Below are 15465 nucleotides of genomic sequence, written 5' to 3' on the forward strand. Positions count from 1 at the left end.
AGAATACTGTTTTGATCTGGATCAGAAATCATCATGCATGTGGATTGGATCAGAAGAAGTCATCATGCATGTGGATTGGATCAGAAGAAGTCACCATGCATGTGGGTTGGATCAGAAGAAGTCACCATGCATGTGGATTGGATCAGAAGAAATCATCATGCATGTGGATTGGATCAGAAGAAATCATCATGCATGTGGGTTGGATCAGAAGAAGTCATCATGCATGTGGGTTGGATCAGAAGAAATCATCATGCATGTGGATTGGATCAGAAGAAATCATCATGCATGTGGATTGGATCAGAAGAAATCATCATGCATGTGGATTGGATCAGAAGAAATCATCATGCATGTGGGTTGGATCAGAAGAAATCATCATGCATGTGGATTGGATCAGAAGAAATCATCATGCATGTGGGTTGGATCAGAAGAAGTCATCATGCATGTGGGTTGGATCAGAAGAAGTCATCATGCATGTGGGTTGGATCAGAAGAAGTCATCATGCATGTACGATGACAGGAATTATTTAAACACCTGATGTTGTTGACGGGGTTTAACTATGAGTATCATAGGTAATAACAGCAAAGCTTCCCCTCTCTGGCCTCCTTCATAGCTGGAACCAGTTCGGCCCTCTTCTTCCTAATGCGGTCTGAAACATCTTCATCAACATAGACACCAGTGTTTATGAGATGAGCCTTCGCCTTAGTGAGAATAAGTTCTTTGTCCTTGTAGCGTAGAAATTTTAAAACAATTGGTCTTGATTTTGTTGTTTGCTTTTCCAAGTATCCAATACGATAAGCTCTTTCTATTTCTACAGATTTCAATTCTTGTCATAAAAAAATTCCCTCACCTTCTTCTCAGTGTCTGGCCAGGATTCAAATGCCTTATCCTGGGTTAAGCCATCAATCATCAGATTATCTCTGCGACTCTGATTATCAAGGGAATCAATTTTTGAGGCAAGGTCATTCACTTCGGAGGTAGTGCACATTGAAGAAAGCTGCTGCAGTTGAGATGGAAATGAATCCACCTTCTACTCCATTGCCCTGAGATCATCACTTTGAGCTTGGGAGAACTGAAGGCTGGTCTTCACCACATCACTCTAGTACTCATAGTACTCATGGTGCTCCATTATTTACCACTTAGTCTACCTGCAGGTAGTACTCTAGTACTCCTAGTACTCTAGTACTCATAGTAACTAATTGTTGCGTTTCTCTGATCTTTTCTCTGCAGGTCGACCTTTAAGGAGTTCTCTGCTCGTTACCGTGGTGACCAGCGGTTCCAAGCCCTGAACAGGAAGAAGGAACAGGAAGTTCTCTTTCACCATTACATCACTTCCTTAAAGAAACGGGACAAGGAGAACAGAGCCCAGCTGAGGAAAATGAGATGAGACCGGGACCCTTCCAGGACCGTGAGGGACCTTTTGCCCCCATGCAGAGTTCAGACGCTCCTTGGTCTTATAGAGAAACTGGACCCGGACCACGGGACCAGGACCAGAGGTTCTGGCTGGTTCCCAGACCTGCAGCATCAGACTGGGTTCTGGTTCTGGACTGATGTGAAGTGGACTGATGTTATGTGGACTGATGTGATGTGGACTAATGTGATCTTGACTGATGTGATCTGGACTGATCTGAGCCAAGTTGAACTGATCAAACTTGATTTTAAAAACTAAAGAGACTAATCTGAAGATATCGGAACTGTTGATAATAACAACATGTATTAATTAGACCAACTGATACACATTAATTACAGACTGGTAAATTAAAGACAATTAAATATTAATAACAACTTCTGAAGCCATCCTAGTTTTCATCAGCCAGTTAACGAGTTAACGCAGCGAAGGAACCAATCACTGAATGATGCTTACAGGAGAAATGAATTGATTGGTCCCGCCAGCCACCCCCGCACACACACACACACACACACACACCCCTTCTGTACCAAGCTGATCCTTCCTGTCGACCGTGTGTATGTCTGTTTGACATCAGGATGTCGTTGACGTGACGTAAGCCCCGCCCCCTCACCTGTCTGCACCACCGTGAACTGTGATTAAAAAGATTTGGTGTCCTGATGTTTTGATTGGATGTCTTCTCGTGTCCTTACTTTTCCTTTGACGTGTCTGTGTGTTCTAACGTTTCATTGGCTGTTTGATTAAACTGTTCCTCAGAAATTGTGGTCTTGTTTTTGATCCAGATTCCCGATTTCTTATCGTCATCCCGCAGTACCTGTCGTACAAAACTACGTTCACAGCTGAGAGAATACAGCACAGAAACTATTAAAAACACCGTGGAGAAGTCGAGTTGTTAGTTATATGAATGGAATAAATGAATGCTTCTATGAGTTTGCAGAACATGAAAGTTAATAAAGCTTGTTCTTTTTGTTCATGTCAACAAAACAAACTGAATGGACAGAAACTGGTCGTTCAACAGAGACAGACAGAGAAGGGATGATGGTGAGTGTCCACCAGAGACAGACAGAGAAGGGATGATGGTGAGTGTCCACCAGAGACAGAGATAAGATGATGGTGAGTGTCCACCAGAGACAGACAGAGAAGGGATGATGGTGAGTGTCCACCAGAGACAGAGATGAGATGATGGTGAGTGTCCACCAGAGAGTGACAGAGATGAGATGATGGTGAGTGTCCACCAGAGACAGAGATGAGATGATGGTGAGTGTCCACCAGAGAGTGACAGAGATGAGATGATGGTGAGTGTCCACCAGAGGGAGACAGAGAAGACAGAAGGGTTCAGCTGTGAGTCACACTGAAGGATGCTGGGAGGAGGAGGACGCCAGCAGAGGCTGCAGAGATGCTAACAGCACCGACACACAGACACACACTCTGACAGCAGCTAACTGCAGCTAACTGCTAACACTGAGACACAGAGACACTGAGACACACACACAGACAGACAGTAACAGACAGAGACAGACAGAAAGAAAAGACAGCTGATGTTGGCAGCAAACACTCAGTGAGCTGCAGTGTAGCTAGCTGCTGAGAATGTTAAACTACTGACACACACACAGACGCACACACACACACACACACTCAGCGATGCGGTGTCTGAGGCTTCCTATTGGACGGTAAGGGATTTATATCTTTCCATGTGTTCAGTTAGGCCTGCACTGTGTGTGTGTGTGTGTGTGTGTGTGTGTGTGTGTGTGTGTGCTGCAGAACAACCTTTTGTAGGTACTTCTGATCCAGATAGTACTCCTGATCCTGCATCCAGGGCTTCAGGGTTGTATGTTGAGGTACCAGAATGCACCTACGGGGGGGGGGGGGGGGGGGGGGGGGGGGGGCAGTTTCCATCCTTTAGTCAGCTTTAATGATGAATGGAAGACGGATGTCTACTGGTTTAACCCCCCCCCCCCTGACTGAGTCACATCCAATGATTTCAAACTCTTAACATTCTATTTAGATTATTATATATGTATATACAGTACATACATGTATATATATATATATATATATATATATATATATATATATACATATATACTGTATAGATAGATACTGTATGTAGTTTTGTTTTATTATTGTAACATCTGCTGCGACAGAAACAAATGAAAGCTCGGCCTCTATCATGTCAAACACGGAAAATGCTGAAACTTTAACGACTTCCATTCATACACCAAAGACTCTCCTCGGGGAGAACACAACCGCAATGCATTGTGGGACACAGGAGTGAGATGTAAGCTACATTGTATATGTCATTGTCCAGTGGGAGGAGAGGGCAGATGTGAGTCACACATGCATCACTTTACAACAAGTAGCCTCCGAGATGCTAACGAGGTGCTAACGAGAGACTTCTGTAACGTCTGAGGTGGACAGGTCCAGATGTTTCTTCTTCTGTGTTTGGACAGGTCCAGATGTAGTCTAACCTGCGGTTGACAGGCAGCTTTTTGGGGGGCGGAGCCTGCAGTTGGGGGGGATGTCAAAGAGAGGAGCAGCGGGGAGAGGCAAGGGGGACCGACCTGACGCCATGGCAACGCTTCAAGCAGCCAATGAAGAGCTGAGAGCCAAATTGACTGACATCCAGATAGAACTACAACATGAGAAGAACAAGGTAAGGACTCATGCCCCCAGAATCCTCCTGGGGTCTCTTATAGCTTTCACACCTGTAGTTCTGTAGACTTGCTGAGGTTTGGGTGAGATGGTCTCTGGGGGGTTAGAGAAGGTCTCGTTGTTTTTGTTTTCTTCCTGGATTTGGGTCAGATCATTCTAGTCGGAAGTGAACTGGACTCTGGAGCTCTGTGAGGTCCCTGTTAGACACCAGAGTTCAATTAGCTTTCACACCGCCCCAGACCCAACAGACCATCAGACCAGAAAATCTAGACCATCAGATCAGACCCACCAGACCGTGAGACAAGACAGACCTTGAGACCAGATCAGACGGACCATGAGACCAGAAACTCTAGACCCTCAGACCAGACAGACCATGACACCAGACACTCTAGACCATCAGACCATACAGACCATGAGATCATGAGACCAGACCAGACAGACCATGAGCTCAGACACTCTAGACCATCCGACCAGACGCTCCAGACCATCAGACCAGACGCTTCAGAGCATCAGACCAGACTCTCTAGACCACCAGACCAGACTCCAGCTGTGTGACTGTGTTGCTGCAGGTCAGCCGTCTGGAGAGAGAGAAGAGTCAGGAGGTCAAGGCGGAGCATCACCGAGCAACAGTCGCCGTGACGGAGCTGAGGACCAAACTGCATGAGGAGAAGCAAAAGGAGCTGGCCGTCACCAGGGAGACGTTACTACGGCAACACGAGATGGAGCTGATGAGAGTCATCAAGATCAAAGATGGAGAGATTCAGCGTCTGAACGGACTGGTGCTAACGCTGAGGGACGGATCCACAGACAAGGTACCTGTCTGTCTCTTTATCTGTCTATCGGTCTGTCTGTGTAGCTGTCTTCCTGTCTCTTGGTCTATCTGTCTTCCTGTCTGTCTACCTGTCTGTTGGTCTATGTGTCTACCTGTCTGTCTGTCTGTTTATCTGTCTTACTGTCTTTCTGTGTAGCTATCTACCTGTCTACCTATCTGTTGGTCTATCTCTCTGACAGTTTATACCTAACCATGTCCAGGTGTTAATACCTGACCATGTACAGGTGTTAGTACCTAACCATGTCCAGGTGTGAGTACCTAACCATGTCCAGGTGTTAATACCTGACCATGTACAGGTGTTAGTACCTAACCATGTCCAGGTGTGAGTACCTAACCATGTCCAGGTGTTAATACCTGACTATGTCCAGGTGTTAATACCTGACCATGTCCAGGTGTTAATACCTAACCATGTCCAGGTGTTAATACCTAACCATGTCCAGGTGTTAATACCTGACAATGTCCAGGTGTTAATACCTGACCATGTCCAGGTGTTAATACCTAACCATGTCCAGGTGTTAATACCTGACAATGTCCAGGTGTTAATACCTGACCATGTCCAGGTGTTAATACCTAACCATGTCCAGGCGTTAATACATGACTATGTCCAGGTATTAATACCTAACCATGTCCAGGTGTTAATACCTGACTATGTCCAGGTGTTAATACCTGACTATGTCCAGGTGTTAATACCTAACCATGTCCAGGTGTTAATACCTGACCATGTACAGGTGTTAGTACCTGACCATGTCCAGGTGTGAGTACCTGACCATGTCCAGGTGTTAGTACCTGACCATGTCCAGGTGTTAATACCTGACCATGTCCAGGTGTTAATACCTAACCATGTCCAGGTGTTAATACCTGACTATGTCCAGGTGTTAATACCTAACCATGTCCAGGTGTTAATACCTGACAATGTCCAGGTGTTAATACCTAACCATGTCCAGGTGTTAGTAACTGACCATATCCAGGTGTTAATACCTAACCATGTCCAGGTGTTAATACCTAACCATGTCCAGGTGTTAATACCTAACCATGTCCAGGTGTTAGTAACTGACCATATCCAGGTGTTAATACCTAACCATGTCCAGGTGTTAATACCTAACCATGTCCAGGTGTTAATACCTGACTATGTCCAGGTGTTAATACCTGACCATGTCCCCCAGGTGCGCAGCGCCCTGCTGGCGGAGGGCGAGGAGGCGAGGAGGAGCTGGGACATGGAGCGTTGCCGCCTGCAGCAGGAGTCACATGACCTGCGCAGTGCGAGGAGATCAGCTGAGGAGGCTCTGGCCTCGGCTCAGCAGGCCTGCCAGGCACGAGCAGCCGAGCTACGATCGGCTCATCACCAGCACCAGGAGGAGCTGAACCGCACCAAGAGGGACTGTGAGAGGGAGATCCCCGTCGGTAGACCGGATCCCAGACACACACACTCCCACACACACACAGACAACACACACACACCACAACACCACACACACACACCACACTCACACACACACACACACACACACACACAGGCACACGCACACTCACAGACACACACACACACCTCACACACACTCACACACCACACACACACAGACACACACCACACACACACACACACACCACTCACACACCCTCACACAGCCCACCCAACTCACATCACCACACACACACTCTCACACACACACTCACACACACACACACACTCACACACACCCAACCCAACACACACACAGACCACACACACACACCACACACACACACACACACACACACAGGCACACGCACACTCACAGCCACACACCACCACACTTCACACACACTCACACACACACACACACGCGCACACACACACACACACACCCCCCAAAAAAAAACAAACACGCACACACCACACACCCACTCACACACACCAACACACACACACAGCACACACTCACACCACACACACCACACACAGGCACACGCAACACTCACATACACACACACACACTCACACACACACACCAACAATCACACACACACACACACACACAGCCACACGCACACTCACAGACACACACACACACTCACACACAACACACACACACACAAACCCCACACACACACACACACACTCACAGACCACACACACCACCACACACACCACACACAACACACCACACAACGCACACGTCATAACGCACAAAGACACACATGCACACAACTCACACACACACCCACCACACACCCACACACACACACACGCACACACCCACTCACACGCACACAGACCCACCGCACACACCACCCACACACACTCACACACTCACACACACACACACACTCACACACACACCACCACACACACACACGCACACACACAAACACACACACACACACACACACAAACACGCACACTCATACGCCACAAGACACACATGCACACACCCTCACAACACACACACTCACCACACCATCACACACACACAACCACACACACACTCACACCCACACACACAAGACACCAGACAACACACAGATAGACCACACACACACACACACACTCACACACACAAACACACCACACAGACCACACTCACCCCACAAAACACACATCAACACACTCAACACACACACTCACACACACCACACCCCTCAACACACCCAACACCTCACACCCACACCCAGGCACACGCACACACACACCTCACACACACACACCCACAAACACAGACACACCCACTCTCACACACCACACACCACACTCACACACACACACACACACAAATTACACACTACAGACACACACACTTTTGCACTCCAGTTTGTCTCATTGCATCTTGGTCCTGAACTAGGCTTTAAAGACCAGATCTCCACAGAGTAATATTGGTTTTTGTGTTTAGAGACCAGCCTGTGCACAAAGTAGAATAAAGATATCCAGAAATGAAAAACGCAGCTTGACTTAGTGTGAAATGCTTATCCGGCTTAATCGGTTGCCCGTTTGCCGAGCCAGGATAACAGGTAGCTATCCCCGCCAGTGGAATAACCAGGATGACAGGGACTTTCCAGCCGTGAGATCACCATGTGAACAGGTGGAGCTTATCCAGCCAGGGAGTAGCCGGATGAAGTGCATGTCCACCAGGTGGAGATAACCAGTATGAACAGTGGAGCTTGTCCAGCCAGGTGTAGATAACCAGGATGAACCAGGTGGAGCTATGTCCAGCCAGGTTGTAGTATACCAGGATGAACAGGTGGAGATAACCAGGATAACAGTGGAGCTCTGTCCAGCCAGTGGAGATAACCAGATGAACAGGTGGAGCTCTGTCCACCAGGTGGCAGATAACAGCAATGAACAGGTGGAGCTATGTCCCACAGGTGGAGATAGCCAGGATAACAGTGTAGCTATTCCAGCCAGGTGGAATCACCATATGTACCAGGTGGAGCTATGTCCAGCCAGGTGGAGATAACCAAGATAACAGGTGGAGCTAGGTCCAGCCAGGTGAGATAACCAGGATGAACAGGTGGAGCTATGTCCCGCCAGTGGAGAAACAGATGAACAGTGGAGCTAGTCCAGCCAGGTGTAGATAGCCAGGTGAACCAGGTGAGATAACCAGGCATGAACAGGTGGAGCTCTGTCCACCCGGTGGAGAATAACCAGGATGAACAGTGGAGCTCTGTCCACCAGGTGGAGATAACCAAGATGAACAGGTGGGACTATGTCCAGCCAGGTGGAGATAGCAGGAATCACTGTGGAGCTATGTCCATCCAGGTGAGATAACCGATGAACTGTGGAGCTATTCCAGCCCGGTGGAGATAACCAGGATGAACATGTGAGCTATGTCCAGCCAGTGTAGATATAGCCAAGAAGTGCACGTTCTCGGCTTTCTCAGATAACCACGGTATCGATCCCATTTCCTGATCCAGATGACCATGCGCCAGATGTTTCACCCATGCAGCATCTTCTAATGACAGTAACGAGGAGGAGAAGATATAATATGGAAAGTAACGAGGAGGGAAGATATATCAAAAAGGGAAACATGGCTCAAACGGAGAGAAAAGCCCGCATAGCGGACCCATTGATGTGTATGTATTAAAAAATCTCCTTACCGCTCTATCCACTCCACTTTTTACAACAGTTGTAGGCTACACTGTTGTTTTAATTGCTTTAAATATCTATTAGTTTCATGTTTCTATTCTTTAGTGATAAATGTGCTGGTTTTACTGGTAAAGTTATTTGACCAAGCCTACCAACAAAGCACTCTAAATAAATGTTTATTTTAGCTTTTGCCTTAAAAGAGAGCGAGAGGAACTAATGTTCCTCGAAAATGGACCTACGGACTTCTAGGCTAATGTCAAACCCTTATTCACAAACGTGTAGAAACATGTTTTTACATCCTATGCACCACATCTCTATAAGCTATTTCTAATTCTTTGTACATTAATGTTCCTACAGACAATCAGAAAGGACAACAACTAGAAAAAGAAGTGACTTCAATACACGCTGTGAGCATATGTAAAACAATATTCATGATTTTTTATTCTTCTGACAAGTGACCGCACCAAAATAAAAAGATGAAGAAGCATTGTGGTGTTCCCAGTGAGATGAATGATAACTCCACTACATACGTGCTGTGTATAGACACGTTATTGGTCCAGGTATGGGAGACTAATGAGAAGGTTATGAAACCATGTGCTATAATAAAAAACATTAGGCTTACTTATTAAGGAGTAACACAAACTACCCTTTATTAGAGAAGGACAAGCAACAAGAACATAAATCATGAATGTATTGGTCTCTGACCAGTACAGGTAATATCATCTGGGAATATAACTACATTAATATCATCTGGAATATCTCTACATTAATATCGTCACACTTAATCTCCGGAGCGTCCTGTAGAAACCTGAAGCTGAGACCACGACGCTGCGCTGCTCATCTCTACGTTCACAGAGAGAGTGACACTGACGGAGCACAGGTCGCTGGCGGGCCAGCAGCCACGGCGCGCCACCGCACGGGCAGCGGCACCGCACGGCAGCCCACCGGGCAGCGGCCACCGGCCACCGGCAGCGCCCGGCCACCAGTGCCAGCGTGGCACGAGGCCGCACACGGGCAGCCCCGCCAGGGGCGCGGCCACCGGCCACCGGCGCAGCACCACCGGCCCACCGGCCACTCGCACAGCCACCGGCCCGCACCGCCACGCACGGGCAGCAGCCACCGGCCACCGCCGGCCCACCGGCACCGGCCACCAGCCGCACCGGCACCAGGCCACCGGCCCCGCCCGGCACCGCACGCCACCGGGCAGCAGCCACCGGGCTCGGCCGCACACCAGGCAGCCGAGACGTACCGACCCACCGGAAAAGTCCACTACTCCGCTCTCAGGTGCCAGGTCAACCATCCGAACCATCTAACAGTGTAGTAGGGTTTAAATCAAAACTCACGACAACAATAGAGACAAGGAGCGATGTATGTTAATAAAAATAAAGCAGAACACATGAAGAAGACAACGCAATAATGTAAACACGTTTTTAGGATCAGACGGCAGCTGATTGAACACAGTGACTCCAGGATTAATCTTAGCACGGCTGTTGTGGCCCCCCGGCTTTGGCCCGGCTGTTGGCCACGGCTGTTGGCGCCGCTGTGGCTGGGCTTGCCGGCTGTGGGTCCGCGGCGTGTGTTGGCCTGCTCTGGACCAGGCTGCCGCAAAGAATAAATCTCCATGGTTACTTGGCTGGCTTAAGTCAATCTGGTTTCGTGCAACCGGTAGTCGAAGCCTAATTCCGTGATAGAACTTGAATATCCCGGGTAATCCCGTTATCCTATGTTCTTGCACGCAGGACCCGTCATGTGTCTCAATAGAGGTAGTTATTTTTTTCCGACTTCTTGTTCCTGTACTGTCTTTTATGGTCTGGTAAAGCGTCCTTGAGTGTAAGAAAGGCGCTTGAAATATAATGGTTATTATTATTAGTATTATTATATTATATATTGGATTTGGGTGTGTAGAGACCAGATCTCAATAGAGTAATTTGGTTTTGGGTGTTAGAGACCAGATCTTGATAGAGTAATTTGGCTTAGAGACCAGGTCTTATAGAGTCATGTGGTTTTGGGTGTTAGAGACCATCTTAATAGTGTCCTGATAGACCTGTTAGAGTCCTGATGAGCTCGTAGAGTCTGTAGAGCATTTTTACGAGTCTTTTAAGCCTAGAGTCTGATAGAGCCTGTTAGAGTCTGTTAGAGTCTGTTAGAGCCTTTTGGAGTCTGATACAGCCTGAAGAGTCTGAAGAGTCTTAAAAGAGCATTTTAAGAAGTCTGTAGAGCCTGTTAGAGTCCTGATAGAGCCGTTAAGCATGTTAAGGTCTGTTTAAGAGCCTTTGGAGTCTGATAGAGCCTGTTAGAGTCTGATAGAGTCTAAAGAGCATTTTAGAGCTGTTATAGCCTGTTTAGTCTGATAGAGCTGTTAGAGCATGTAATAGTCTGTTAGAGCCTTTGGAGTCTGATAGAGCCTGTTAGAGTCTGTAGAGTCTAAAAGAGCATTTTAAAGTCGGATAGAGCCTGTAGAGTCTGATAGAGTCTAAAGAGCATTTTAAGAGTCCTGATATAGCCTGTTAGAGTCGATAGAGCCTGTTAGACCTGTAGAGCCTGTGAGTCTGATAGGCCGTTAGGTCTATAGGCCTGTTAGAGCTGTTAAGTCTAGGCTGATAGTCTGATAGAGCCTGTTAGAGCCTAGTAGAGTCTGGTAATCGATGTATGTCTGGTACACCACCCAGACATACATCAGATATACGTCAGCACATCTCCATAAGTATATATATATATATATTATTTTATATATATATATATATATATATATATATATGTATATATATATATCAGACACAGACTGGTGGAACACAATGAAAGAGTCTGTTAAGTCTGTTAGAGTCAGCCACAGACTGGTACACCAACCCTCAGACAGACAGAACCCACTCTGTTTCCTTTTCTTCAGTGGAGGACGGGTACTGAAATCAGACATAGTACATCAGATACATACATACATACATAAAGACATACAGTACATCAGATACATAGACATACATCAGATACATAGACACATATCACATACATAGTTACATATCAGATACATAGTTACATACAGTATACATAGTTTACCTATCCAGCATACATATTACTACACATACAAGTTACATATCACATACATAGTTACATATCATAACATAGTTTACATATCACATACATATTACACACCCTAGTCACTATACATAGTTACATATCACATACATAGTACATATCACATACATAGTACATAATCATACTAGTTACATATCATACTAGTTACATATCACATACTAGTTTACATAGAATCACATACATCAGTTACATATCAGATACATAATTTACATATACAGACATATTACCATACAAGTTACATATCCATACATCTTTACATATCAGCATACATATACATATCATACATAGTTACTATCACTACATATTACTACACATACTATACTACATACATAGTTACATACATACATAGTCATTACCTTACAGTTACATATCAATATTACATATCAGATACATAGTACATAATCAAGTACATAGACAAACACCACACACAATATGTACATATATATTATGTGAAACATTTGTGAGATAAAAACCCAAACATGTCCCCACCCAGCAGATCTGCAGTGGTTCTCATCAACATCCATTATGCTCCTTTCCTGGAGTTGTAACTGGTCTAACTGTCTGTGTCTACCTGTCTGTTCTAACCTTTGTCGTCTAACCGTTCTGTCTCTAACCGTCCCTGTCTCTAACCGTCTGTCTCTAACCTGTCCACTGTCGTCTACTGTCTGTCTCTAAACTGTCTGTCTCTAACCTGGTCTTCTTCTAACCGTCGTCTCTAACCGTCCTGTCGCTAACCCGTCTGTCCTATATGGTCTGTCTCTAACCCGTCGGTCTCTAACCCGTTTGTTCCTGCTGTGTGTGTAGATGGATGAGATAAAGCTGAAGACCGAGCGGTCAGTGTGTTGGACAAGGCCCTGGGCTGTCTCAACCTGTCTGTCTCTCACCCGTTGTCTCTCCCTGTCGGTCTCTAACCGTCTCCTGCCTGTGTGTTAAGATGAGATAAAGCTGAAGGACCGAGCGGTCCGTGTGTTGCACAGGCCCTGGGCTGTCTCTAACCCTGTCTGTCTCTAACCCGTCTGTCTCTAACTGTCTGTCTCACCCGTCTGTCTGCCTGTGTGGAGATGGATGAGATAAAGCTGAAGGACCGAGCCGGGTCAGTGTGTTGGACAAGCCCCTGGGGCTGTCTAACCTGTCTGTCTCTAACCTGTCTGTCTTAACCCTCTGTCTCTAACCCTCTGTCTAACTGTCTGTCTCAACCCGTCTGTCTCTAACCGTTTGTCTGCCTGGTGTGTAGATGGATGAGATAAAGCTAGGACCGAGCGGTCATGTGTTGGCACAGGCCCTGGGGCTGTCTCTAACCTCTGTCTCTAACCGTCTTCTCTAACACTGTCTGTCCTCTAACCCGTCTGTCTGCCTGTGGTGTTGATATGATGAAAAAGCTGAAGGATCCGGCGGTCTGTTGGACAAGGCCCTGGGCTGTCTCTAACCTGTCTGTCTCTAACCTGTCTGTCCTTAACCCGTCTGTCTCTAACCCGTTCGTCTCTCTAACTTGTCTGTCCTCTAACCCTCGTCTCTAACCGTTGTCTGCCTGTGTGGTAGATGATTGAGATAAAGCTGAAGGACCGAGCGGTTCAGTGTGTTGGACAAGGCCCTGGGCTGCAGTCGGGACAACCACGCAGCTCCAGCTGCAGACTCAGGCTGCTGAGCATCAATCGCAGCCCTGAGAAACTCAGCAAGGGCGGGGACTAAGCCAACTGGCCAATCCCCTAACTCCGCCTCTAATATCGCTCCTCACACTGTAAGCCCCGCCTCTTCCTGCTCGAACTCATGGATAACCAAATGCCCATAACACCATACAACTAACAACCCAACATAAACACCCATCAACAATACACCCATAACAATAACAACATTCAATATTGCCAAAAGTCATTTAATGCCACTCAGTGACCATAGTAACATTTTTGCAGTGAATAGGAGATGAACTGCGCCTCGCCTGAAAGTGGACAGAGAGGCGGCAGCAGCGGGGGGGGGGGGGGGGGGGGGACAAAAAGCTGCGGTCAAACCCTCTAGCCCACGAGTTAAAAGTACCTCTGATTCATAGTTTAATAACTTTTGAACCGGCAACGATTTACTCACTTTTGGTTTCGTTTGAATCCTGACGTTATCGGCTTTACGGCGGTCTTTTCCGGGTCTTTCTAGCCTCTACAGGGGGTTTTCTATCCAGCCTGGAAACTTCAGCCTCTTGGGCTTTAAACCATACTGTTATATACCAAGATTGATCCACTTATGCCATAATTCATAGCGTTTTGGCTCATTTCTGCCGCTGGCTCGTTCCTCCATCTCTGCCCTGTCGTCCCGTCTATGGTTTCAGGAAGTACATGCCCATCATATGGGAGATAAAGGCACCCTCTTGTAGGAAGGGCCAGAGGGGACAAAAATGCCTAGTAGACTCTATGGAAGGCCAAATAATGCAATATTTAGACACATATTTGCTTGTATACACATTGCTGTGGGTTGTCAATATCAATAAATATGACATTTATGTTATTATTGGCATAAGTAAATGTCATGAGACGCAAAACTCTTGACTTTTTTGGAAATAATGCATGTATTTTGTCAACTGTATAAGTTATAGTGATTATTTCTTCACAGTGTGACTCCAAGACATATAGAAGTGTTTTAGAGGTTTTTACTTATTTGTCTGGCTTATCATACTCTCTGGAAGATTTATGTATTTTTTATTATCTTTAAGGCCCTACACCATTTTTAAACATGCCAGTACCTCACTGCAACCACAATATTCTAATCACCAGTTTGTCCTGAAACAATGATGTTCATATCTTGACTGTAGAACAACAGGGTTGATGTTTACAGTTATATAAAAGAATCAGACGGAAATAAACGTAAAAATGGCCTCAGGCCCAGAGCGTGAACGGGGACAGTTTCCAGCCAAGTCCAGCTCCTTCAGACTGGACAGGAAGTGTATAAAACACTGTGGTGCGATTCACGTTTAACTAAACTATAACCAGACCCCATCCACTGGTCCCAGTCTCCAGCTGTTTAACGATGACAGAGTAGATCTCAGAATGTTCTCCTTGTTTAATTAACACCAGACTGGAGAAGATCTGGGATCAGGTTAGTCTCTGACTCTAAACGTCTTATCAGCCTCAACATGATTCTGGACACAATAAGTCTTTAATCAGACCAAAAGAGTTAAAATCCCTCAGAAACAATAAAAAGTTTATATAAAAACGTCCAATGTTGTAAACCAATCAGGTGTTAAATCAGTGAGAAGCCCGTTTCCCAGCATGCGTCTGGGTCGACTTGTGGCTTCCGGGGTTGGCGCTGTGGTGTGGTTCCAGGGCCTTGGGTCTCTGTCTGTTTCTGGTTTGTTTCTGCTGGGGGTTGCCGCCTGGTGCGTGTGGTGCTGGCGCCTGGGTCCGCCTGGGTCCACGGGTCGCCTGGGTCCGCCTGGGTTCCGCC

General features: G+C 46.5%; 2 protein-coding genes across 2 annotated transcripts in view; both read left to right on the forward strand.

Annotated features, from left to right (window-relative positions):
* Positions 1–2151, forward strand: part of tcerg1l (transcription elongation regulator 1 like) — a gene marked incomplete in the record, with an annotated part of 12429 nt that extends 10278 nt beyond the window's left edge. Inside the window, 1 exon segment of the mRNA XM_032511760.1 lies at positions 1228–2151. Coding sequence (XP_032367651.1) covers positions 1228–1384 — 157 coding nt within the window.
* Positions 2152–2762: 611 nt separating this feature from the next.
* jakmip3 (Janus kinase and microtubule interacting protein 3) overlaps positions 2763–15465 on the forward strand; it is a gene marked incomplete in the record, with an annotated part of 60184 nt that continues 47481 nt past the window's right edge. The window contains 4 exon segments of the mRNA XM_032511754.1: positions 2763–3075; positions 3856–4058; positions 4627–4869; positions 6053–6284. Coding sequence (XP_032367645.1) covers positions 3924–4058; positions 4627–4869; positions 6053–6284 — 610 coding nt within the window.

This window comes from Etheostoma spectabile, unplaced genomic scaffold, assembly GCF_008692095.1.
Source record: "Etheostoma spectabile isolate EspeVRDwgs_2016 unplaced genomic scaffold, UIUC_Espe_1.0 scaffold458, whole genome shotgun sequence".
Lineage (NCBI taxonomy): Eukaryota > Metazoa > Chordata > Actinopteri > Perciformes > Percidae > Etheostoma > Etheostoma spectabile.